The 27,838-nt window shown below is 35.0% G+C and overlaps 2 protein-coding genes across 7 annotated transcripts; one reads left to right on the top strand and one right to left on the bottom strand.

Annotated features, from left to right (window-relative positions):
* The first annotated feature begins 686 nt into the window (after positions 1-686).
* On the top strand, positions 687-22,149 carry LOC136415626 (E3 ubiquitin-protein ligase RNF144A-like). 5 transcript variants are annotated; one of them, XM_066400297.1, is made up of 9 exons: positions 687-832; positions 8,549-8,591; positions 11,287-11,606; positions 13,163-13,472; positions 15,719-15,998; positions 18,549-18,711; positions 19,252-19,407; positions 20,447-20,646; positions 20,765-22,149. In XM_066400297.1, the coding sequence occupies exons 3-9, from the start codon at positions 11,363-11,365 to the stop codon at positions 21,008-21,010; spliced, it is 1,599 nt and encodes a 532-aa protein (XP_066256394.1). In that variant the 5' UTR covers positions 687-832; positions 8,549-8,591; positions 11,287-11,362; the 3' UTR covers positions 21,011-22,149. The 5 variants fall into 5 exon arrangements, with proteins under 5 accessions (XP_066256394.1, XP_066256396.1, XP_066256393.1 ...); XM_066400299.1 differs by lacking the exon at positions 687-832 and adding an exon at positions 2,902-2,974; XM_066400296.1 differs by lacking the exon at positions 687-832 and adding an exon at positions 3,044-3,219.
* Positions 22,150-23,649: 1,500 nt separating this feature from the next.
* On the bottom strand, positions 23,650-27,584 carry LOC136415540 (protein TFG-like). Of its 2 annotated transcripts, none has more exons than XM_066400158.1 (6): positions 27,424-27,583; positions 27,178-27,373; positions 26,502-26,735; positions 26,091-26,239; positions 25,417-25,595; positions 23,650-24,536 (listed from the first exon to the last, which is right to left on the bottom strand). In XM_066400158.1, exons 1-6 carry the CDS (start codon positions 27,448-27,450, stop codon positions 24,323-24,325), a joined length of 999 nt encoding a protein of 332 aa, XP_066256255.1. In that variant the 5' UTR covers positions 27,451-27,583; the 3' UTR covers positions 23,650-24,322. The 2 variants fall into 2 exon arrangements, with proteins under 2 accessions (XP_066256255.1, XP_066256256.1); XM_066400159.1 differs by having other exon boundaries at positions 24,326-24,536; positions 25,410-25,595; positions 27,424-27,584.
* Positions 27,585-27,838: the final 254 nt, after the last annotated feature.

Below are 27,838 nucleotides of genomic sequence, written 5' to 3' on the forward strand. Positions count from 1 at the left end.
TTCTTCATCAATTAATTAAGCTTCAGAATAATAGCGGCCAGTATAGAACAAACATACCTATCTTTTTTTTACCAAAAAATGAAATATGTCAAGGGGGTTAAATGAAGACCAATATGAAATGTGAACCAAAAATAAAAGAAATCAAGAGATTAAACAGTAAGAAAATGAAAACCGGTTGAAATATTACAAATTTAAAGATTAGTGAATGTGAATTTCTGACTTATTGGTGAAGGCAATTTTACTATAAACTCGTTGGAAGTAAAACAATATTGTTGTTAATATGAAATTATTCGTTCCGTACGTAAACTAACCTGAATTAACTTGTAAGGAACAACGACTTTAAATGAAGAAGTTCCGTTTCTATTCCATGTGAAAATATCAGTTTTTAATACTTTCTAAGCTTAAGCCGATTAAACTCACTTTCAAGATTACTAAACTAAGCTGCTTATCCGCCATGTAATACTAAAAATCTTCATTATTACGTAAACTTATTAGCGTCCTCCACAATAACTTAATTAACCATACACCCTTAAACTAATACTCTAATCCCAAAAAATCTCAACAGTCTATTCCAGGACGTCTGCAACGGCAATCTACTGACCGACAGAGCCTCAAAGCTCTGACTATCGATCAGAGCCGCATTGGCAAACAGAGTCGTATGCTCTATATTTTTTACCGGCATTTCCCAGAAGACCAGGAGTTGTTAGAGTGAAGTTAAAGCGTGAGCGCGGATAGTGTTTCTGCTAAACAAAATATGTAGTCTACGACGTGTGCAGAGCTGCCCTTATTAAAAATGGAGCGCGTTTGGGGTGATTTTCCCGATTTTAGGCCGGTAAGTCCGTAATTTATGTATGTATCAAAAGTTCAGCTTTAGCTCCATCTGCATATTGTTGTTATGGTAGATATCTGCTAGCAAAGGTAATAAATTATATTGTTCCATATTTCACGTTCGTGTCGCTACGCAATTATCTGTATTAACACATTTTTTTAATATTTTCGTTGTTAACCACAGATAATGAACTATAAAATTTGCGTGCATTGAGAGATAATTTTTTTTTGTAATGGGTTGTCTATATTTGGGTAAACTTGATGTTGATGTTGGCTTTTTATACATGCAATACTCAGGATTTTTGTATTGTAGATACTTGAAAGTTATGAAAGTTTTATATTTGCGTGATTCTTTTGACTGCCATAAGAAAAAGGCAACTGATAATTTATCCAAATTTAATTACATTATCAAAAAAACTACGCTTCCAATACATTGGTTAAATTGGAAAAATTACAATTGTAGTGCAACAGCAGTATTTAGAAACGAGTCGAAGATAAACAAAACATAATTTTTCCTCCGATTAGTACCGATTAAAATCTTTTTTCATTTGCATTCTGTGCAGTTCCTATATCGACCCATGTAACGAAAAATATAGTAACTCATTTTAGGTCATTTTGAGAAAATCGCTGATAAAGATTTATCGAGAAATGGGATGTTGAAAATATATGTGTGCGAGCATTCTGGGTTGTGTGGTGATGGGTGCTTGACTTGTATACCAAGATGCTATATTTTTCGTCGCAAAAAGCAGCTTCTTTTCTATACGAAACACTGAGTAATGCAAAACCGCATTTTTTTAGTTACAATACTTTTCGTTGCATGGGTCGATATGAACTTGGAATTTTTTGCTTTTACTACTTAGGCAGTAAAAACTTTAATTACCACCTAGGCATCAAAAGTAAAACTTTACAGGTTGTTTTTTTATCATTAAAAGGTCACTTCTTCTGCCAATCGAGGACAAAAGCTATTTAGGACTATTTTTACCTATTGAAAAAAAATGTTCCGATGGTCTTCCTTTTCTTATTCTTGCATTATTGCAGTATGGTTTTAAGACAATTGGCGACGTGTTAAATCGCCCGGTATTTAAAAACAGTTAGACTCTATCAAATACCCCTTCGTAATCGTAGTGACTTGGAGTAAAAATAAATTTTACTTAAAAAAAAAAAATTCTTAAATATACATTTCCAATTGGGCAAATATTTTTGCATATTTGCAATGGATGCAAAATTTCTTATTCTATCAGATATTACAATGCGATATCCCGATTTCAAAATTGCAGTGCAGGAGAAATTTTTTGAAAAATCAAAGTAGCGCCATTTTTTGAAACAAGTTTAAACAACGAAATCGAAATCACGGCCACCGTTGATCACACTGTCAGTTGTTTCGAAACTATTACCTTCAATGAATGAACAGAATCGAGGAGTTTTTTATAATCAAGTGGAGGGTTTGAAAAAATCTCAGGAACTATCAGGTAGGTACATTTTTGGGAAAAGGTACTTTTACACTGTTTTCTAGTGGCATTCATAGTAATAAATTATTTGGCATTTGGAGAGGCTTGAAACAAACTGTAGCAATAACCAGATATATACTTATATATACATATATTTTTAATTTATTTTATTTGCATATTTATTTATTTTCGTTATTTTTATATTTTTCAGATTGGCGAACCTACAAGCACATTTTAAATTTTAATGTAAATTAAACACGACATAGTTTACTTGTTTTACAAATCATATAAGAGTAGTCAGGTAAACATGATAATTTCGAATTTCTTAAATTTTTACTTTAAGCGATGTGAACGAATTTATTTACTAATTTCATACATTTTGTTCCACCTCCCACCCCCCATTGACGACCACTGACCCGCATTCCGCAACGCAACATCGGAAAATCGGATTGCACGTTTCTCCTGCTTCCGTTTCATCTTCTTCCCTTTCTCTCTTCTCTCGCCTTATCTCTGTTGGCTGCCTGCGTTCCCCATAAAACAAAACGAGACAGATTATAAGCCGTAAAGTTAGTCGGTTAGTCTACGACTTGTTCTGCTCTGTATTTCATTTCAAATAAGCGACGCGACGTGACGGCTAATCGCAAGCATTCTCGCGAGCCGTCTGACACTTCCATTGTTTTGACGTTTACTGATAAAAGGTGGGAATAAATTACAATTTGATCGTGATTCGCGTTTTGCAATTCAGAATATCGCACATTTTAATGGAAAAGCGAGCTGAAACAGAGCATCCAGGCTGACTTGAGACTGTGGCTGTGAATTAATTGAATTGTTTACCTGTCGATTGTGAGGATGTGCCCGTGAAATCCGTGGTAAAGTGGTAGTCAAATTCAAACTCGGTAGAAGTGTATTTGTATGTTGAAGATTGCGTTTTGCTGTGCCCTTGGTACGTATTTGTTAACAATATTTACTAGAATTCTGATTATAAATAATTCTCCCCGTCATATCATTTCCCTTCAGTAACTTTTAAATTTTAAAAGGCGCAACTTCAATGTCATTTCTCGCCGTATTCGTTCTCTCCTTATCATAACGAACTAGCGAAACAAGGACGGAGCTTAACTTTGGTGTAATAAATTTGTATGTTTATAGTCCCGTCCTGGAAAAAATCTTGACCTGATTAGAATGTTTTGATTGTACAAATTCCAAAACTTTAATTTTTCAAATTGTTCCTATTTTTATCCAGATTCTGATTTTCAAGCTATTTGTGCGTCAGTCCAAATCGAGATGCAAAGGTTCGTAATTTGATTAGCTGCTTAATCTATAAATAGATACCCTTATTTGGTATTTGTTGTTTAGGCTATAATTAAATTGAAAACAATATCATTATAACCATTCACAATAATTAAACCTGTGAAAGCCAGTGCTCATAAAAATGTTTTTGAAGCGCGTTTTGCTTGCTTATAGCTACCTTAATACCTATTGAAAATTGGACTCAATTATTAAAATTTCTGCAAATACAGGTAGATAAATCCTTGCAATCTTGGATACCTAGACTTACCATTTGTTTGGGATTGTGACTGCATTTCCATATAATTCTGTGCTCCTTGTAATGTTTGTAATTCAATAATTTAGTCCCTACTCTTCAGTTAGTCAGTAAGTGCCCGAGTTCCTATCTGATAAGTGCAAACATAGAGACATTCATGCTGTATTTAAGCAAAACTCAAAATTGACTGCTTCGAAAAGTGCTCAGTATGTCTTCACTAAAATGAGCATTATGCTCAAGCCACACCTTTGTACACTCAAATGGATGCCATTCTCACTGAGTTTGATTATGATCTCATTGAGCTTGATTATAAATATTTGACTCATAATATGAAATGGACTTATGAATAACTCTGAGAATTCATCAAATCATACTTTTGTCAGATTCAATATTTTAGCTTTATTATTGATTTCTCATTGTTTTGTTCAATCAATCACTGGTAAATTTAGCACTAATTCTATTACTGTGATAATCTATCTGATTGAGAGAAAAACTATTATATTATTGGCAATAGAAGCAATAGTAATTGCTATCTCATCATGAGCTGATGGGTATTTTGAATCTTTTTCCACAGGAACCAATCTTAAGTCCCTTTCAACCACAACTGTGAAGTAAAATTACTCAACAAAGCGAGATTCAGAACTGCAAAATCATGCCATTTGCATTTAAAAAAAAAATTATAATTGGATAAATTCAGAAAAATTCTATATCTTTCATATGGGATGAAATGGAATATTTTTCATATAAATAAGTACAGTGTTACATATCTACGTGGGAATTGGCCTTTCCATTGATTTGTTTGTACTTTATTCCAATGGAAATATTTTAGTCTTACAGCCTGTTAACTCTTCAATTAACATAAACTCCTTCCCATATAAGAGAGATTGTTTTTGAATCTTACAGATCCGGTTGAGTATAGGATAGTTGTATAGTTAATATCTCAGTATTTAACCATTAACTCTCGGTGAATTCAAAGTCAATTTTTTACTGCTCTTGCGTGTGTTGAATTAATGTTTCAAAGGTGTTAAGTACTTACTTATTACTTTCATGGAAATTTCCCTCAGTACTTCCTCAGGTATTTCCAATTACTAATAACCAGTTATTAATCACATTTTTACCATTATTATACACGTTTCACATTATATTTACTTACGGAAAGCACTGAATAGTTTTCAAAAAAAGTTTTTGTATAAAAAGTTTTAAAAGAAAACTCAATAACCCCAAAGCAAACCTATCAAGTCAAGAGTTGTACAAGCTCAAATGGGCGTTTTATGGTTTGTCTATTACGTAATACCTTCATATTTAATGCAGAGGTTCGATAGAAGCTTTCAGAGGAAAGCTTTTATATAAAATCATTAATTAAAACGTTGCTGATCAGAAACTTATTAGTTGTTACCTTAATCCGGCAGTTAAACTCAGTATAGCTGAGACACAATATAATCGAGCTTTAAGCTCAATCCATCTAATTGGTCCTTAGTGAAATGTTATTTATTCCAAAATTTTACACAGATACTCATAATTTTTTACTTATGAAATTTACATAATTTGTCATAGGGTTTACCGAACTGTGAAATATACGTTTAAGTTAAAATGCGTTATCTAAAACAAAGCTCTTGTTTACCGTTTACGTAAACGCCTACATGTTAATCACATGTTTTAAAGTTTATGCTTCTTTTTATCCCGATTTTAATAGTAAACATTGATCATGTCGAGGCTAAATATTTGCTGTAACGTGGTTTTTCTCCCGAGACAAGGAAATATGTAGATAAATAAATATGTAAAGAGGCTTGGAACATGGTTAGCTCCTATAATATATTAAATGAACAGTTAAGAAAATTTAAACGATGATCTAAAATTTTAATTGATTCAGCGCTTATTTGTACTTAGCTAAATCCAATTTTAAATATGAATACTTCAACAGCATCAAATGGGCATTTGGAATTGCCTGATGAGAAATACCCGGGCAAAGACCGTTTCTTCTTTACGATCAAAGAATCGGTTACTTAAAGATCTATTTTAGAACTGAATCATGTAAACGACAAATATAGCATTTCATCCATTAGCATTATATCTCGTTTTTGGTTTAGAAAGTTGTTTCCAACCCAGTTCCTTGCTTGACTAGAGATGAAATCTAATTGAAATGATTTAAAAGTCAGAACTTGCCACGAATTCACGGTTTTTTCACCAGCTCTCTTCGTGCCGGGAAAGCAAAAGCAGGAACTAAATTCGTTATTCAATTTCAACGTTTAAAAAAATTAATTCACAATGTTTTCTTTTTTGCAACATTGACGAAACTCAACCGGCATCGGCAGGTACATGAAACGTTCAAGAAAGTCAAACGGTCTAGTTACACGCACGTGCTTTAACTCGGATATTACTAACAGTAAGTCGCATTGTATTTCCTGGTACGATAATTGTATTCTAACAAGGTTTCCCAATCGAAATTTCGTGGGATCATTCTATCCAATTCAGGTCATTGAAATTACCAGTTCATGCCCTCTACATCGTCGGTTTCGAAACCGAAAAGTTGCGAGATATCATTGTGTCCATCTGCAAATCCACAATTTTCACTTCCGAATATCACAATCGAAGGTTGGTTGATTGATTTTCTCCCTCATTGAGGTCATGTAGGTATTTCATTGAAATACATGTTGCATTTGCAAGCAATTTGCCATGTTTTAGTCATAAGAAAACATGCCATTTGGGTCGGACTTTGCAATCATTGCTCCATATAAACTCGTAACTAAACGGAGATAATTTGAAGAAAACTTTTCACTTCTATACCCAATAAGGTATTTTTGCGCGCTTTTTTAAACTACCATATTCTGGAATTATGGGTTTGGTTCATATCTATAATGCATGAATTCAGAACCTGATTTAAATGCTAATAGTAGGTTGTTTTGATCAAAATGTCCAGAAGCCCGTAATTACGCTATAACGGAAAATTTATGGTTCATGTAGCTATCTATCTGGACAAACGCTAATCACATCATAATTGCAACTGCTATTAACTTTTTCTAGTGTATGACCAAAATAGAAGTGAACTAAATTCTGTTATTGAAATAGTGTTCAGAAGGTAATTTGCTGCTCGAAACGGTTTACATTGCAAATAATCATTCCGGAAGTAATCATGATGGTGTTCAAGTTGTCGAAAGTCTGGTGGAGATGCCGCTCTGAGGCTGTGAAAAATTTGATTTTGTTTATGTGCAGATAATTAACAGACATTTTGGCCTTCGAAAACAGCTCCTCGAAATTACAAGATTCCGGATCTCCGGTATTTTTAAGTTATTAAGGACCTCTCGAACTAGTTACCACTTCCCCTCGTCTTCTTTGTTATAAAGCGGTGCTCTTCCTTTTTAGATTTACTTTGTGTCTCGTCTTTTTATGCCTCGAGATATGCACAATGATGATTAAGATCCTGAGTTTGTTGTATTTTGCTGCTGCACTCTGCATTCGGCTTGAGCTTTGGCAAGATTAAAAATCTAGCTGTTCGTTCTTTGAATAATTGATTAAACTGATTATTAAATCAAACATCTAAAGTGTGTTAGTATTTTCAAATGGAAAGTCATTTAAAACAAGTTAACACAATTCTAAAAGTTAAACAGATTCACCACAAACTCGAACATTTAATAATGCTCAAGAATGATTCAGCTGTATTGCGATTTAACAATTGCTACATTTGCATTAACTTAATCGAATATTTAACTGAATTTAATAAAAAAATATGAGTGGAGCACTTGGGTTGATTTCGTTCATGTCGCTGCATTAGATACCTAATCAAATCCTTAACAAGTATAATACATCAGAGGAATTATTCATCCATCCAATTTAAAGTGATCGTAACTTATTTACGAAAAGCTCTTGAATATGTTAGCTGAACGACTAAAAATTCATAGCCAACCTTTGATACATTAGTCAGATTTGGGGAGAAAAATAACACATTAGACGATATTTAAAAGTTTCAAAATATAATTGATTCATAGTAAATTAATTGATTATTTAACTGTGAGATTCGGTTTGAATCCGCATGGTCCAACCTTGAATTTAATGTGATTTATTGTGGAATCATTTTAATATCACAACACACATGTAAATCTATGATTTTTCGAGAAATGTATCCGTTTACATTCCTATGATTCAAGGAAGTGGAAAGGAATAAAAATATAATTTACTATGTTTTTGCCATGGGGATTGTAATTTGGAAAATAATTATACTCCCAACATCGTATCCATGCCATTTACAATGTTATTTGATGTAGAATATGTTTTGGAAAAATAATAACAGGCTGCGGTTTCGTGACTGCTGTTATTGCAAGTAAAGCTTTGAACTTTGTTCTAGGAAATGCCTATTTTGATTCCGTGTTCTCTGAATATACTATCTATTTTGATACTCTGAATTATGAAATACGTGTCTGTCCCCCTAAGAACAATACCTAATGAGGCTTTTTTGCCATAGACTTGTGTCTCTCGATAAAACAATTTTATGTATTATTATAAAAAAATACTCCGTCATTAAGAACGAGTTACTCAACTTACTAAATTATAGAATTGCGTACCTACGTATCATTATTTACCATAGTACACATCAGTCTGAACCTAACCATATAATATTGAGCCAAGTATAAAACAAATTGTTCGCGTTTAAAGTGGATAAATTTTTATACAAAAGCTGATTTTTTTGCGCCAGTTTAACATGCATTGACATTTCTAATAAAACCACTTATTGTTTCAGGATTGCCTTGAACGGATAGGGATTGCATTCATTCTATACGATGGTAAGTGTAAATTACATCTTTGGATTGGCCAGACAGCCCTGACAAAAACTCATCCATTGCTATTACAAACATGATAATGCGGAAGATGTCCAAAAATAACCTGAACTATTTTTACTTTCGAGGTTGTCCATGGTTTATGAACTCAACCTTTAATAAAACGTGAGATAATATTTGTTGCTGCCCAATGCCGAATCGAACGCACTTATTGTTGTGACACTCGTCGGTACGGATATCAGCTATTAAGCTTGATTAGATGCGTGTCTCAATGACCAACTGACCATTGTAGATCTTTGTAGCAACAACAATTACTTGTACAAGTAATATAACCAAGACTGTTCTGAGCAGCACGTTTCGTTTTCCATTTGCTAATAATTCATAAGATAAGCAAGTTGTCGTGGCAACTTTCTCTAGTAGGTTGTACCCTATATCTTTCCATTTGCCGCATTGACTGATCGATAGCATATCTCAACCTTAATCATTTATGTGAGTGAGAGATATGAGTGAAAGGGAGTGTGTATGAGAGAGAGAGGGTAAAGAGTGTGTGTCAGAGATAAAGAGTGGGTAGAACGTGTGTGCGAGAGAGAGAAAGAGAGAGGGTACATCGAACGAGTCGTAGAAGAGCGACAGAGACATGAATAACAATTTTGTGTCCATAACAAATTGCCATACTTTACCCTATACTGTCGATTTTTTGACAAAATGGCGAAGAGTCAATGCTTAAAAATTGGTTTGTATTTTATTGAAAACTTGATCAGATCTATTTTCTAATACGCTGAATTGATTGAAGATAATTTATGTAACTTTTGAAAGAAGCAAAAGTGTATTGAACGTCAAGGCTCCTTGATTAGTTTTGATTTTTGACCTCTTTTAATTGCAAAACCAACGTTAACTAATTCTCTGAGAATGCTGTAGAGATTGACTCCTGACGAATCATAGGAAGGGGCGCTCCATTGGGCGTATTTAATTAACGAAATTTTGAGGAGACAATAATATATTTCCCTTTTCTTCAATATTTTCTATTTTAAAGCTCAGTTTTTCCGCTTCCATTAAAATTTTCCAGAATTTTTATGCAAATTATGACAGAATTGAAGGTCTCAGTACTGAATTATATCACTTTTGAAGTTTTTCAAGCCTCATAGGAGAAAAATTACCCTGCTCAAAACTTTATGTATTAATTTATTCATGTATTTGTGTATAAATTTTGCTGGTGTAATAAAGTGGCCTTTTTAATTTTATATACATAAACACAAGATGAATAATTTAAAGATATCTTATATTTTCATTTTTTAACAATTTTAATCAATTTAATTATTATATGAATGTGAAATTCAACGGCTCTTTTACATAAAGTGAGTTTTGTTAATTTTTTTATCTGTGATAAGTGTGTGGCAAATACAGTATTTGGCAGATCGGGAAAATTTCCACTTATTAATTTTACTGAAACATAGAAAATTTCCAGTTTTCAATACGTCAGTCAACTTTAGCCATATTGCTACCCCTTAAAATTCTTTATTTTTCTACCTTGTATGAGTCTTAAAGACAATTATGGAACTAGTCCTTGTTAAATATGAGGTCTATCTATAGCCCCAACGAAGTTGTTGAACAAACGATTGACACAATATCAGATCTTTGAAAGAATGTGCAAGGATGCCGATAATCCAGCCCATCTCGATCTGGTACAATTGGGCCTACAATCTAAACAAACTCAAACTATAAAAAAGATTTAATATTCTCCTAAATTAACCAAAAAATTATTTCGTATAACTACGAATAAAACCAATATTTAGGATCTAGTAAACACCCACCATTTCTCTACTAAAAGAACTTAATAAAGTGTTATGGCAATGATAATGATCGTGGCAATGATCAGACGAATTTCTTTTTTCGGGGTCGTCGCACTGCTTCATTCAAGCCCCAGGGCTTCTTTAATGGCATACAATAAATATTTATTAGATACTTCCTCCTTGGCTGTTGTAAGGGTGTTTGTTGATTTTGCTCTCACTTGATTCCATCCAATTCGCCTCTGTGTCGCTAATATGAATATGCATGGTAATATTTATTATTGTCATGTAAAATTAGCGAAAGCTGCCCATTACATGTAAGCAATGGCACATGTTTTAAAACCCGACGAGCCGTTTAAGAGAACCATTAGAGAGTGTAAAAGCCAAAGAATATGCTAATGAACCGGAGAAAGTAAAGGCCATCTTGTAGGAGTTTCGTTTATTTTCTGTTTACTCTAAAGGGCTTTCATCACGTCTTTTGTAATGTCTGGCTTATGTAGCTGCAGCAACATTTTACCTGACATCCTCCAGCCCGCAAATGTGTTTTTAATGAGATTGCAACAGAAGCTCTGCCAGAAATTGCTCCTGCGTGTATCACATACATAAAGTACTTTATGTCCTATTAAACTTCCATTATAGCCCATTTTTATTTTATACAGCAAATGTAGCAGTTTTTGTCTTTTTCGCCCCCAATCGGATTCACTCAAGGGCTGGAAGTATGAATGTACGTACGTGCTCTTGTACCAAATGAAGAAGTTGCCATGACATAAAACACCAGCCACCCAAAGTTTTGTGTTCAAAATTAGTGATTTATTTCGTCACTTGAAAGTAAAAAATAGCTTAGAAAATTTTATGTTTGTTACTATCAAATTTAGTACTTATGCTTATAATGCAATATTTGTTTTTTAATTTAGGATCCACTGGTCCTAGATCCTGCCGTAACCATCCTTTCTCAGTGCATCTTTGAATCATATCCATCTAGCGGCCAGGATGACTCTTCCGGCAGGGACGCGTCAACTACGTTCAAGCAACGATAGACAAGTGGCGCCGCTGCATCGACGGAAAACCGCGTGTCTGATTGGTGAGAACAACAACGCTGTTGTCAAGGCGTCCAATAGGGCGCAGGCGCGGCGCTCGTGGCACCTCGGCTACGGCGCATTGGAAGAGGCTACTGTGGCCGCCGTGGCAGGGGCCCTGAATGGTTCAGCGTGCAGAGGAGAGGTTTTTAAGAAAGGTTAGTAGGTGATTACTTACTAGTGTTGTGAAATGTCCATACATAATATGATATTTAATTTGTTTGAATCTTTGTGCTCTAAATTTCCGGTCAGTATCATTTTATATGTCAAGAGTATCAACAATCGCTGTCATTCACACCACAGATGTCCCTTATTAGAGCTATTCGACCAAGGAGGTTGATTCAATACCAGGACGCACTGCAGTCATATCGTCTATATAGAATTATACTGTCGTAAGTGTCAAAATTTTGAAAACTGATATTTCTTTTTTTCTTGAAGAGTTTAACACTGAAGTTTCATAAAAAATATCGTATGTAATAAGTTTTTTCTTTGTTAATGTAAAAAATTTGGAATTACGTAGTCATTAAATAATAATAATAATCGTAATAGTACAGTTAAATATTTGGACCTCATTGTTTCTGATACAGGTTAAATGTACATACGACAGTATAATTCTATATAGACGATATCTTGGTTATTTTTAAATTATGGGGTCCATTCTTTCTCCTGGCAAATATCATACTCCGTTAGTCTTTCGCTTAGCGTCTTTAACACTATTAGTTCTAAAAGTTTTTTAAAATTTATTCTTTCCATATCCCTATTATTTTCAAACTCAGGAATTCCTCGATGTTCAACGAGACAATTTTTGAATTCGAATTTAGTCTATTGCAAATTCTGTGTTCTGTAGGGTTACGCTTCGTCTGTATATTTTCCTGATAAGATATAATAATTGAATTCGTGTTGAAATGATTAGGTATTGTTCCATTTTCGTAAATCGTCAGTTATCGAACTGAATCAGTGTCACAACGACGTAACACAATAGTTTTGAGTATTCGTTAGTCACGTACCGGTGCAAACTCATAATAGAATTTAAGTTTTTTGCGATAACAAGTAGACGATTTCGATGTGCAAATGTTTGCGAATACTACGACCTTTATGCTGGAGATTTGGAACAGACCTAAAGGTGCGTAAATATCTTATGTTATGAAGAAATACGTTGTGAAAACAAAAAGTTTTGCATTCATTTTATTTAAGTGAAAGAGAGAGTTGACAGAGAGAAAAGGCACTTCTCCCTCCTCTTCCTCTCTCTCCTCTCTCTCCTCTCTGCCTCCCTCCTCTCCTTGTCGCTCTCTCTGCTCTCCCTCTTTCACCCTCTTTCGACCTTTCTCGCTCCTCCTTTCAACATCGCTTCTATATATAAAAAAAGCCTTGAAACAAACCTTGTAAAACACTTCAATTTTGCACTCATCTTACAATTTATGGTAAAGATTATGTCTGTTTAAAAAAATTGCCAAAGGTAAAGAAAACACAACACACAAAGCAACTTTATTTCCGTAAAGTGATTTTATGGATAAGAACATAAGGAAACAAATATTGACTTTCTAAAAAAAATCGATCCCATTTGCTTTTTTTTGTACTGAAAGCTACGAGTACTTTTGGATCGTTTTTGTCAATGTTTGATATCCTATCCGATTGTAATCTTGACCCTTTCTAATTCATTAAGTCTCCTATTTGCAAATTCAAAAGTTGTCTTTATTTCTGTTACTTTTTTTAGGAAAAGTGGCCGAATTCTCCTCGTTTATTGAGCAGCCGTCCAAACGCATAACGACGGTCGCCTCTCGGCCGACGGTCCGCCCGCCACCGCCCGTCATCAACGAACCCGTGCCCACTCATTCGCCCGAGCTGTCGCCGACAGCCGGGGGTTTGTTCGCACGGCTAAGAAAAGGGCGGCGCGGCAGCGGAGGCGGCGAGAGCGACCAGTTGGTCAAGAAAAATGGGCAACCGCCCACCATCATAAAATCTGCAGGCAGTTTCGCCAGTTTGCGAAAATGCGAAACTGTGTTGGCTCTTACCGGAATTCTAAGGTGAGTTTGGAAGCATAGTTGTATATATGAATGGGGAAATGTTCTGGGAAGCGATAATATAATACTTAATCAGTTGATTTTAAAATCTAATCAAGCTAAACATGCTTTATCCAAAGACAACACAATATCACTCATATACATGTAGAAATCATTAGAAAAACAAATGCGGGCTGGAAACTAAGTGTAGAATATCGCTAATATCTCCAAAACTGTTAGACTTTAATGATTTAATAAACTTTGGGGACTTGTCATAAATAAATATATATAAATTATTTGGATCCGCCACTGACGCTCATTTAACGAGCAAAATACCTGTTTTTATAATCCTATAGCTACTTTCTAATTGACGATTAACTTCATTGACGTAGTCTTACAAATTTTTAAAATCAGAAATTTCTGAACGTCAAATAAAATTGGTTGAGAGCTGCTAAGAGTAGACCATAGATATGGAGCACCCCATTCACATTTATTGATAATAATCAGTAGAACTGGTTAAAGCGATTCCAGTGATATTTCATTAAATTACGTCAAACTCTTTTCAAGATATTAACAATTGTTTGGCGAAGCGTATTTTCAGCTTATCGACACAAAAAAGCTTTTGATCCGCTGAATCTCAGGAAGGGGCAGCTCTGCTGTGTGGCAAGAGATGCAAAACTACGAGATCATTAGTGCTTCTAGATGATTGTAATTCAGACTGCTTTTAAACAAAATATTATTTCTATTAAGAACGACAACATCCTCTTCTTAGGTGACCTCGCAATCATCTTGGAAAATTTAGGTAGGAATGGCAATAGTAAATTTCGGTAATTCGCGAATATAACCCCTTGAAGGACAGATGTATGACTTTATCCCGAGGTTCAACCATTGCGTTCAAGTGTTTTAGCTATTTTTATTATTTCCTGACGCCACTTTTAGTTTCTAATGTTTGATAATACTTCGCCAATCTCAGCAGCCTGCTTAGGGAGGCAGGGGCCTAGTTTTAACCTCTATAATGGCATTGAATGTCTTGAATTCTCAACACCATTTGAATGGTGCCAAAAATAATTCTGTTGGATCTAGTTTCCCCCATTTTTCAACTTTTCAGTAATTAATAAATGTGTAGAAAGCTGACCATCGAGTCGCATTTAATGTCATAATTTATCGTTTTTATTTACAATTTAATCAAAATAGCATAGGTCATTCAATGTCTCAGCTAATAATCTTTTGATTGACCGACATGGGAACGTGTAATTACTGAAAATGGCAGCATTTAACTTTTGTGTGTCATTAAAAAAGTGCGTCCATTTTACTTTGAAGTATTTGCATGAAGGATTTTTTAATTTTAACTTACTTCGACGTGGACCTGGCACTCAACGATCGTTATACTGCATACTCGTCCGATGACTTTAAAAAAATCGTTCCCACATTTATGTTTCTTGGGACAGAGCTCAACTCAGCGGTACCAGCCGATGGAGATTCTAGCATAATAAATAAGCCAAACCAGTTAGTTTTGGTACCTTATGTCACAGTTTTTACACGTTGAGGTCAAAGGTGGGGCCAATATGTTAAAGCTGTTTTTGCTTTTATTTATTCTTTTCAAAGTTTTTTTTCCAATTCTCGAGAATCGGCTAATAAATAAATCACATATGATAATTGTAATATAAACAAACCCATGGTTGGATGCCTAAGCACCAATAAAATGTTTATTGGATACTTAAACAAATGGAACAAAAAATTATCAAAACAAGCGTGTAGTTTGTTAAAGAGTGTCTCTTTTTAAATAAACGAATTAAATTTATTTAAAGTACATTGTAAACGAATTAAGGAAGTTGGTGTGCAAAAATCGTTAATTTGAGACTTTAGTCTAAAAAATAATCAATATTCAAGTCACGGAAATTTTTCATTGGAAATTCCTCGTTAAATTACATGCCATAGAAATCACCTACACTTCATGGAATTACAAGGTACTTTCAAAAAATTCCGAGAATTTCAGGTATTTGGACAGAAGTTGTTATTAAGGAGACAAAACAGATACCGGATTAGACGCCATAGAAATAAAATTTAATTAGCACGTTCGAAAATGCCCCAAGAACGTGTGACTATGTCAAAATAATTTGCGATTCATGCAAGAAATTAAAAGCGAATTTTTGCGATTTTTGAGTGGCCCACTGTATATTGGGTATATATTCCCCTAACGCACTGCGGATCACAAGACATCTATGTTTCGAACATATATTAAACAACTTTTGCCAGCTAATTCTTCTTAGGTCCACGTCGAGTTCGTCTTCAATAGAACCCCTCCAACCCCACAACCGTCTACGGGTACCACCAAATTGTGCCCACTCACGACTATGTTCCCGCTGTTCCAGTTTATTATCGCTCGCCTCCGAGTCCAGATATTCTTTGGATTCGGCGGCGGGCGGGTTCATACGAGTACCCTCAACTCCGGAGGTGCCGCCTCCCATACTGTGCAAACTGTGCCTGGACGAGGTTCCTGTCGTCTTCATCGTAAGGATCAAGCAGTGTGATTGCGCATTTTGCTCGAAGGTAGGTTTTTTTCTTGTTGTTCCTCGCTGAGGTGCTCCCAAAAATTTATATTAGTCGAGCTATTGCAATATGTAAATCTGTCATTGCTTTGGCTCGAAATGTTGGCCATGGTCAAAAAACCCACCAGCCATATTGGCATATGTCTCAACCGAACAATACCCCATTTAAGCACCGATTGTAATCAGCGACAACAATAAACCTCATGATATTAATTTCCATACATTATCGCAGTTTATTATTGTGGTAAAGTGATTAAAAACAAAATTCAAAACCAAGGTGAAACGCTTCTATGGTATAACGAGGCATTTTTAACGTAAGCGAAGCTTTGTTGAAAAAGTAGAGCTAACAAGGTTGGGAAACTTCCCGAGTTCTTCAATGATTTTCAAGTATCCATTGTTTAAAACCGCTTTGTACGGTACCTGCAATTAGGAACTTGCGGCTTATTCAATGTGAAAAAATTGCGTTACTGCGAATTGTTTCATGGGTTCTTGTGTTACGTAGCCGAAGAAGTCGCGGTCAAAGTAGAAAATTACTGTTAAGCGACACTGACCCTTGGAAGAAAGGCGCGTAAAAATTAAATTAAAGAAGTCTCGATTAATCCGGTGAAGAATCTTTATTAATTTAACAGAAACGCCTTTTTAACTGTTTTTTAAAAAGTTCGACATGAAAATCAAAGAGTGATTCTGCTCATTTCAATCATTTAGATTCCTCAGTTTTGAGATTTACCTGGAAGTGTTAGATCAATAATTACCAAATTTTAGACAGACCATTGTTATCGTTCGTGTTTTCTATTTCATGTTTGATATATATTATCATCTAGCTATGGAATAAGACAGTCATTCACTGTTTCAAAATCTTTGTTTTTAGTTTTATTGTGTTAAGTTTCGTAGTCTTTTCCAATTAATCAACATCAAGGTATTGGGTTTAGGTCAAATCAACCTTTAGTGTTGCTAAACTGGTGACCTATAGGTAGGTATTTCTGCCTCAAGGCTGATTACTTTTTCATTTTTTTTACAGTTCAATTGACCAGGAAGAATTCGTCTTTATCAAAAATACAATGTAAAGCGTAAAAACCGTGTGGTGGCAATTTCTATAGATCATATCAATCACCCAACCAAATTCGCAAATGTTCTTTCCTCAAGGCAGCTCAAGGACTGGAATTCATGACGATTCAGAATTGTCAGCAAGAGCCATTAAATCAAAGTTCTTGTAACTTTACGAATCTAACAGTAATCCTGGCCTTATGAAGACCTAATAAAGTGCCTCTCTCCCTTCTTTCAGTGATTTAAAAATAAACTCAGCAAAAGATTTGAAAAAAATTTTAGTGTCAAATAACGCTTTTCATTAGTTCAACTTTCAATTGCTCGGGATTAAAATCAATTTCCTGACGTTATTCATGATCTTAGGTAACCCCTAATGATTTTAGTCGAGGTGATTTCTCGCAGACTTTTCTCCGATCGTCCAATCCGAACTTTTTTTTGGAAAAAATTTTGAGAATTAAAATCAGCTCTAGTTACAATAATTGTTTTGTATTAAAATTACGCCAATTTTTCTAAATTGAACTACCGTAGGAGAGTCAGAATTCCCATATTTCTCTCGACTTGTGTTATCTCTTAGTGTAGCAAATCTGAGAAGATACAACGTATGAGAATTCATCAAAAATGGTAACACCACGTTCTATAGAATTAACAAACACGCGTCCGCAGTAATATAATAATATTAACAATTTTATGGTGTAGTGTAGAAAGTCGTATTCATTAAGGTGGAATTTTACGAATTCAACTAAAAACCTGTTAGGGGTTAACAGACTCAAGTCTTAATTAACTACAGCCGACTTTGAAAAGTCCCTAAATTTTTTATTCTTGTGTTGATTTCCCAAGAAATACAATTTGGCGTCTTCAAAGCCCAATTTTGAAAACCCAAAGTATAGAAACCCTTTGGATGACACCCATTTCTTAACCACTAATTTCATTAATATATCTCATTACTGTCATGTTCCTTATGGCCGACAGTGAGGTCTCCTTCAAATTTGATCAAAAAGGATTCCACCATATTCCCACCACGACGATTAAAGGGCACATTCGCAAATCTGCATTTAAACAAATTAAGCCATGATCCCTGTTTCCTGCCGCCCGCAAATTAGTTGTGAATTTTTCATTGAGAGAAATTCATTACCTACATATGGGACGGGAATAGGTTTATAGACAGATTGATATTGCCGCTTCCTTTGTTCACCCGTTAATTTATCACACATATCACAGTTTGGTGTATACGTATACAGGGAATACAATAATTTCTGAGCGAACAATTACCAATTAGATCGCTATACTACTAGATAAGTGTGAGCAATTAAAATGTAATTATGCGAGGTCGTAAAATGGGAGTGTCGTATTTGTGTAAAGAGCTTGCGTGACGTCTTGTTGTCGTATGAATTGCTGCAGCTCACACTACAAGGTCTGTGATGTTTTTGCTAGTATTTTGGGAAAATATTTTGCTCGTCATAATATGCACACCCTGTACTAATACCATTTCCTTTTTTTTTTTTTTTAGTGTATGAAAGCGTATGTGGAATTTGAAATATCCGAAGGAGCCTACGATATTTCGTGTCCGGACGCTCAGTGTTCTTCTCAGGGTGTTCTGCAGCAAGATGAGATTAAAAGACTGGCTGGAAACGCGCTGTTAGACAAACACATAAAATACAGACTTAATAGAGGTAAGGGAGCACGGAATAGTAGATAAAATTTATCTGACGGTTGAAGTCATTGTTCAAGAGCTTCTCAAGATGCGCTCTTACGTCTAATATCCTAGAAATCTTGGGAAAGTCCCTGGAATTAAAATTCTCATTGTGATTCTTGCACATGTGTGTGTAATTTGTATGGTGATTTTATCGCCTATTGTCTGACAGAATTAGACTTGGAAAGTGGAGTGAGTTTTTATCCGCTCCCAAGCGCTCATGCGCTATACAGGGTGATTTTTAAATTTAAGTATTGAGACCTCTATCTGAAGAACTACGAAGTCGGTTCAGTTAGAGCAAAAGCAAAGCCTTTGCGAACTGTGCGAATATTGAAATTATAAGCCGAAATTCTTAATAGATAGGGTGTTTGTGAAGCGCCATTTCTGAGACACAGGACATTTAAATTTTAACTCCCTGTATATTGAAAATTACAAAGATACAGATATAAGTTTATTAATAAAACTAGACTCATTTTTCTATTAGCCATCTATGCATAAGATGAAGGACTTCTTTTTGCAGAAGTAGAACTAGATAAGAGCCGAATGTGGTGCCCAAGGGCAGGATGCGAAACAGTTTGCCGCCTTTGCCCCACTCAGCCATGCGCCCCTCAAAGCGTCCTCTGCCCTACTTGTTCGACTGATTTTTGTAGCAATTGCAAGTTGGAATGGCACCAAGGTAAACCACGATATAATCAACTGACATGATTTTTTGAACCTTTTAGAAACCTAGTTTTTCCCTTCATCCGCCTAACGCATTATTTTATCATGACTTTATGAAATTAATAGTAATACCAAAGTGCACAACAACCAACGCAACGGATCCAAGGCCTTTTGATGATGACTCATCCATCCATTTTTTCCTTTTCCGTTCAACGGTAAACACGTTTTTAATAATCAAATGCGAACTCAAATATTTACATCAGATTGAAGGTTTCGATAACGACGAAAGATTGAAGAAAAAGGCCGCGAAACCGTGCTGGAATTTCAGTGCATAGGTTAATATATGTAATGTAATTCTAATGTCCGCTTGTTTGATTTGTTGTAAATAGAATGAGGTCAGTGTGACGTGACCATTTACAACTTTTATGTAAATTGTTTGGAGTATGCAGGGTATTATCGATTGGGCACTGCGCGCTTTTGTTGTTGTTATTTGAACTTATTTATACAAATGTATGGGACAAATCTAAAGGTTTCTAGTGCGTGTTAGAGGAAGCAGCGTCGTAATGATCGAAATTTCCTGTATCAATGTCGATTACTTTTTCCCATTCGATGTACCAAATTTTTATTGCCCATTTAGTATAATAATGGATTGAAATTAGGAATGCATTAATAGGAAGTCTGGTTTAGATGTAGTATTATGATAAACAAGTGATAAAAGCAGGAAATTAGTTACTTTTAAGTATTTTCCTTCCTGTGCATTTCAAATATGAAGATTGAAAAGGAAAAATTCAAAGAATAGCTTCACTTGAGTCTTACCCACGCTCCCAGACTCATAAATTCTATAACTTTCCGCTCGGACTTGCCTGAATGTCTCAGAAAGTTAAATAGCTTTGCTTTGAATAATTTTTGGTGACTCAGAAAGCCCAGAATTGTGTATTTGAGTTTTTTATGGTTATTCAAAAAGTTTTAGAAATTATTGTCTGGGTTTGCTCTTTTCCTGGGACATTTCGATATTATTGATATAACGAAGATTTTAGAGAATATTTTCGCATTAGGTGTCACATGTGAGGAGTACGGCAGACAACTGGTAAAAGAGGGCAAACCCGTGCCGGATGTGGGAATTCCTTTTGATTCCGACCTGATAAAATGCTGTCCCATGTGCGGCGTGCCTATTGAGAAGGACGAAGGATGTGCTCAGATGATGTGCAAACGATGCAAACACGTGTTTTGCTGGTACTGTCTCGCTAGTTTAGACGTAAGTCAGCATGCAACCACTCTGTCTATAGTCACAGAGGACACGGTCACCTTGTATAACGTTACAATTTAAAGTACTCTTAAAACGCGTTTTTACATGAAGTATCTTCCATTTTCAGGACGATTTCCTTTTGAGGCACTACGATAAAGGCCCCTGCAAGAATAAGCTGGGCCACTCCCGGGCCTCAGTGATCTGGCACCGGACTCAAGTGATCGGCATCTTCGCCGGATTCGGTATTCTGTTGCTGGTCGCGTCTCCATTACTGTTACTGGCCGCGCCTTGCATAGTGTGCTGCAAGTGCCGCATTTGCAACGCAGGAACCACGAAGCTGAATAACGAGGACGAAGTGCCGGACGACACTTGAACTGAAGGCGATTAGTTAAAAAAAATCCGGTTGTGATAATTATTTTTTATTATTAGGAAATAACATTAGAGTAATGGCGAATTCGGGCATTTAAAAAGTGCACACAGAGTGTGGCCATATTACCTACGTCTGTCTAATATACTATACAATTTCAAGATAATACAAGAACAGTCAAAAGAGTGCACTGAGTACGCACAGCTGAAGGTGCCCGAATACACCATAAGAAGAGGTATTGGGAAGTCCAAAAATGAAGGTGCCCTCAAGCGAATAATGGTGGTTTTAGTTCTAACGGATGTCAGAAAAGATACCAACCACAATATTGTAAATAAATAGCAAGGTTTGTTGATAATAATGCAAATTAACATCCGTGTTTAAATATGTTTAAATTATTTAAAGCGTGCCTTAAAAACCGGTAAACACCGCCTCAAATTCATCAGAGTGAGTTCTTCATATTATCTAGTCTTCTTAAATCATTTGTCTTCTAACTTCGATACAATAAGACTATCAATGTTTAGTTTAATACTAATTTCAATCAACAGAACTGCTGCGCAAATAATGAATGATCCTGATGAGCTTCAGAATTGTTAGTTGATCAGCAGCTTTCCCTCTTTTGATGCAGTTGCAGAGCTTTGTTAGTAAACTATATAATGTATATTATCCAGTTTAATATATTATAGCAGTATAAGGGACAGAGTTTATGCATGGACGGAACCTGTGATAGAACTGTGATGCGAATATGCCGTCTGTGTCTTAAACTCCTCAGGATGTTATTTGTGCTCGTCCAGCTAAAGAAATAGTGACCCACGGATAAGCAATTTGTTAGGGTCTAGGGACAAAATATAAAAGAAAAATTTTAAGTTGTCTCTCAGATAGTGGTAACCCTAACAACCTTTTATGCACATTTACAAAATGGTCCTCCTTTAATACTTCAATAGACATAAGGCGTATTTTCTGTAACGACTACTACTGTGTAAAACATTATTTATATCTACATATAAATATGAAAATAAAGTTATGGATATATGTTTTATATTACGACGTAATACATATTAGAAATTTCAAGAAAACTAATTTAGGTACAAAGTACTTATTTCAAATAACAATTATTGTTACAAACCAATAAATAATTATTACCTATATACCTGTCCTAAAGCTGCTTTCGAGGTGTTTCCTTGCCACCACTCATAGACAAATCACCATCCTCCACGAAAAACTGTAACCTAGATTTTGACAAACAACAATCGTCACATTTTTCATGTCCAAGTGAAATCTTTTGAGTTCCTAATGAAGTTTCGAGACGGTGAGATTAGCAATTAAACTTTATGCCAACGACCATGGATTAGGTGATTTTTCTATGCCTCCTTCCCCTAGCATTACATTGAACAAGCGTTAACCTTTTGCTGTTCAACCAGAGACCCGCTTTAAAAGGCTCAGAAGCAGAAAATGAGTCTCGAACTGAGAGGGGTGAAGTCAGATTTCGCGGGCCGCTGCAGAAGAACCAACTTAGGCATCAAAATCAACAGATGCAAGACTCCTTTAAGGTTCTCTAGACGTTTGAAGCATCTCCCTCCTTACGACACTGTTAGATATCAGCTGAACCAGACACGCTGGAAAGGGAAACAGATAATTTCCAAAGAGTCGTAAAAGAATAGCGAACCTTTGTTAATAGAGAAATTTAAGCGGGTGTTCTAGATCCGTACAAATTGGAAGCAATGAAAAAAATAAACAAAGGAAGCTGCATTATCCACGAAAAACTGACAATTCCAAGGCGGTTATTAGATTATTGAGTGCTCCCCAAATAAGATATAGAAAATCGTCTTGTAGTAAAAGGTATCAATATTTTATAGTAGAGGTGGCTTCAAGTGAAATCTCTCCGCATTTCACTTGAATCATGAACTTTTAAGAAACAAAGTTTTTTCCAATGCCTACATTAACGTTAATCTTTAGAGGGATAACGACAATTGCAACCAAAGTTCATGGCAGTATCTGCAAGGACAAAATCGAACTAAAGTCCAATGAAAATATTCAGCCACAGTAAGACGATTGTTCATTTTACATATAAATTCATTTATTTCTATCTTTTAGCTGCACTCCGACCAAACATCGTTTAAAAAATAAAAAACAATGTTCCTCTCGAACGGAGAAAATCTTAAAAAAGCGCAAAAAGTACGTCTTGCCGATTTTAAACCAAGGCGACCTAAAGGACATTGGGAAATTGCCTTCTGTAAGTTGTAAAACTGCCGAACGGATTGTGATGTATATGTAATATTGTCCAGGAAAATTTTTTTCTACATGAGAATAAGTAAAATTTTTAAACGACTCAAGGGCAGCTTTAGCAAGATCTCAGATCTCGCTAGAATGCCTAAATTTTCTAAGAGAATATTTAATAATTTTGTCGCGTAAAATTCCCTACGTGATTATTGGATGAATAAATTCAATGTGTCGCAATGAGTACCTGTTTTATATAAGAGAGTTAATTTGTTTTCAATGGTGGAAATTTCTAGATTTAGTTAATCTTAAAAATATATTTGAAAACAAGGCATCCTAAACAGTCATGTTTCATTGTAATTGCATAAAAAATAGGCCAACCTAATCGTCTCGATGAAGTGTGTAACCCTGTATTGAATGAGACATCTGAGAAGTTTTAATCGTAAGTTTTATTACGTGTTACCTATAAAATACTTAAAATTAATATTAAAAGGCAAATATCAATAATACAGATATAAGATTAAAATAACAAGGGGACCACCTCACGAATAAATGCAATATTTGAAATAGGGGTTAAATATTACAGATTCAACAACGTTAATATTTACGTCTAAAATTAAACAGAAATATAACATTTTTAAAGAAATAGTAATAAATAAGAAACTTCACCAAAATAAGGGCATTTTTTTAGTTGAAATGGTCCGTTTTACATCATTAGAGCGATATTATGAAGGCCAAAGGTAAACATTGAGAGAGAACAGAGAGAAATTATTAGAAACAGAATTAAACGAGTCCCATCTCCACATCAACGTTTTCAGCCACAAAATAAAATTCCCAAATAGGCATTGATGTAAAGTTAGAGACAGGCGAACTTCTGCGTGAACCAACAGCGCAATTTCATTGGTTAACAAGAGAATTTTTCTTTCTAGAGAATTTTTCTTGTCGACAAACTTCCCAGAACATAACTATATTTTCTGATCTAAATCACAGCCGACTGAACTCTACTAAACTCGCTGTTCTCGTCTTAAGCTCTCACCTCTGGTCTTCTAAATAATCCTACGAATTACTTAAAAAAAAGTCACGTTAAAATATTCTAAAACAGACTTATTGACGAGGAGGCATGTACCCGTGCTGCTGGGGGTTGGGCTGCGAAAACCCCTTGGAATAGGGGTTGGCCTGGCCCGGAGGGTAAACAACGCTACCCGGAGGGTGGCCGTACTGCTGCTGTTGCGGATACGGCACGCTACCTTGAGGTGCGTTTGTATACGCGTTTGAACTTGGTACTTGGGTACTGTCCATCACTTGCGGACCGTATCGGCTGAAATTAAGGAAAAGGAAAGACATTTAGGAATATGAATTTGCGACTGTTAAGAACATATACAGGGTGTCCCATTTAACGCAAGCGAGAGGCCATACGAAGTAAGAAAATGTATGCTTTTATACCTTATTATAATTTATCAAAATTTCACTTTTTAACTTAGTTAAATAGATACATGGCAAAATAAAAAATAATCATTTTTAATTCAGATTTCCAGTATTTTAAATATAACTAATGAAATAACAGATGAACTAATTCAAGATATGCCCCTAAACCGATCATATATCTCAGTCCGTTTTTCGTCTGCAACGGTTTTTAAGATTCCATTTTTTTTCAAAATACTCTTTGTTCACATTATATATATAGGACACTCTATATCAAAACGCAAATATTTTAGTTGACATGCAGAATATATACAGTTCTTACTAGTGAGAATTGAGAAACAATGCTAAACATTCACACAGTATATTAAAATTTAATTAGATGAGTCTTTTATATAGTTTTTAAGGCATTATCTGTAATGAATTTCTTGAAATTTAACAATATCTGGACCATAAAATAATGTGTTACACTAGTTAAAATGGAAAAACATTAGTTTATAGATGATATATTATTGAATTTCAAGAAACTGCAAGCTAAATTACTTATCAATTGAATCACAGTAATGCACAGTTATATACCTTTATCTTTGACAGATAAACAAGGGAATATGTATCAATTCCTATACTTAAATCCCACATTCGTCCCCGACTTCGAAACTAGGATCTACAACCAGGCCTTATTTCCAGAGAAACAAACACAACCTTAACCTTCACTACTGAAGCATGCACCAAACAAACGTCACTACATTGAATTAAAAACATGAATACATACAACATACCCAGACGGAAAATTGTACTGTTGGGGGTACCCCATGCCAGGATACTGCATGCCCAGAGAACTGCGTGCGAAATAATCACTCATGTGTGGGTTAGAGGCAGCTGCCGTTGTAGCTACAGGCAACGATTGGGGAATCATCGAGGCCGATTGGGGTCTCGAGTTCGGACCCTCATTTGGTATCTGAAATGTTGATTAGTTGAAATTGTGAATGTATTTAGGAAGAAATTTAAATTCAAAAAGAAGTGATAAAGGAGAAACTTTTGAATAATAAGGAACTTCAAGTCTGCAAGCAGGAATCCCAAAGCGAGTACGTCAAAATAATAATGTAGTAACATTCAATCTGCCTAAGAGCATCAAATATGACATATGAGGTATTATTTTTTTTATTTATCCCCAATGCTGGCTTGGTTTTTTGAAGAAGTTGAACCAAATACATCAAATTTTAATTACCTAATACCTATATTATGCCCTAAACAAAAACAAATTCCCTTCTTCAAATTTTGTAATAGTTTGGTAACCTATAAGGAATAAGGTATGCAAAACAAGATATTAATTTAACCACCATCATTTTTGCTTCAAAGTACTGTAGGAGTTTCTTTGGGTACCACCTGTGAAGTTTATACCAAAAATACTACCGAAGATCTCTAAATGCAATTCCACCAATATCATACTTACATGAGGGGTGGAGGGTTTTGAAGACTCTTTTTGCTCCTCAGTGCCATTTTTCTGGTGTTTTTCTTGCAAAGGATCAAATTCACTGGAGTTAATTTTATTTAAAGTATTACTTGATGAATTGGGGGTATCCACATGGGACTCAGTTGATTCTAAAACAAAATTTGCTGAAGGATTTAAAAACTGAGAGTAAGTTTTAAAGTATAGGCTTAGGAGTAGGCAAAGAACTTGAGTTTGTAGGTTATATTATAGCATATTATTGACATTTTGAATGACTCTGGTTTTTGAAATTGTGGAAACTGTTGCTGACAATTGATATACATTTTGAAACCACATATATTTTACATAAAAATACCCATGCTACATTTACATACTCCAAAGACTCAACTTTATACAAATAAGCCTCATATTTACCTTGGCTTAAAGCTGGCTTAACAATCTTGACAGTATCAAAACAATCCAACAATTTGTTCACCTGATCACGAATGGTCCTAATTTGGTTTTTCAAATTAGCTACTTCAGTCTGTGATATGCAACTCTTTTCAGCCTTTAATTCAGAATTTAGCAAGACCTGCAGTTTTAGTATTCTACTACACTGAATTGCAAAGGAAAGGTCTGTACTATCAAAAATTGTTACTAAATCACCATCTGAAAAAAAAAATGAAATTGCTCATCTTAAATCTGCCCTTAAAATATGTGAGAAGACACTAAACAAAACTTAATTAGAAGGTATGGGACTAATGACGTCTTCCCATCACTACTCTTAAGATTTTAAAGTAGTTTTTTACGTAAAACAATCTCAATTGTGAATGATTGAGTTTTGAAAGTGGAACACATGAGATGCCCATTGAGTGATCTTGGATTACTCAAGAGCAGTAAGCCAAAAAGTCTGTAAGCATTGAATGGAATTGCAAATCATGAACTGTAATCATACAGCAGAAAAATATCCATTCCCAATGGTGAAATCATTAAAACAACTGATTGAAAAACTACAAACGATCTTAAACAGCTTGTAGCAGGCTCTCAGTTAACGAGCGGATATTAAAACCAGACCTATATTAATTAGAAAACCAGAAAAAGCACAGCCTACCTTCGTCTTTGTACTTGAGGGTTATCTCTTCAGTCGCACTGAGTTTCCCCCTAAAAACCCTCTGCATCATCAAAACTAATTCATCGTAAGTTATCGCATCGTTGTGAATGGGTATTCGCCTGATATCATCTCCGAATTGCACTTTAATAATTAATTTACCGCTGAGGTCCAGATCGGTTTTCATGTCCATTTTGTCCTTAAATTTGGCGGTTAACGAAGGGGCTAAGTGATGGCTGACGTACTTACCCTAACGCTGCAATACTCTTTTCTCATTAAACCGTGAAATAGCGAGGATTTCCTTGTAATTAAAATTTAGTAAAAATCCAGAAAAATAGAGAAAACACCAATGCATAAAAGCGGGACGTTGAATAGTTTTTTATCGGAATCACGCTGTCAAAAAAAACAAATAAAAAATCCAAGATGGCGTGGAAATGAACATAGTGTTGACGTGTGTCACTGATGAGGTGTTTTCAACAGTAAAGGGGAACAATTAAAAAATAATGGATACTTTCTTTGATTATGTTTTTTACAAAAAAAAACTCTTCGCCAATGAACTTCAGAAGAGTTTACCTTCTAATTCAGTCTATTGTTCAGGTTCATCAGATTTTATTAAAAAAATTTTATAATAATAAGAGGAATAAAGGGGAATTCTAATTATTTA

The sequence above is a fragment of the Euwallacea similis genome, chromosome 20 (genome assembly GCF_039881205.1).
Source record: "Euwallacea similis isolate ESF13 chromosome 20, ESF131.1, whole genome shotgun sequence".
NCBI classification, from domain to species: domain Eukaryota; kingdom Metazoa; phylum Arthropoda; class Insecta; order Coleoptera; family Curculionidae; genus Euwallacea; species Euwallacea similis.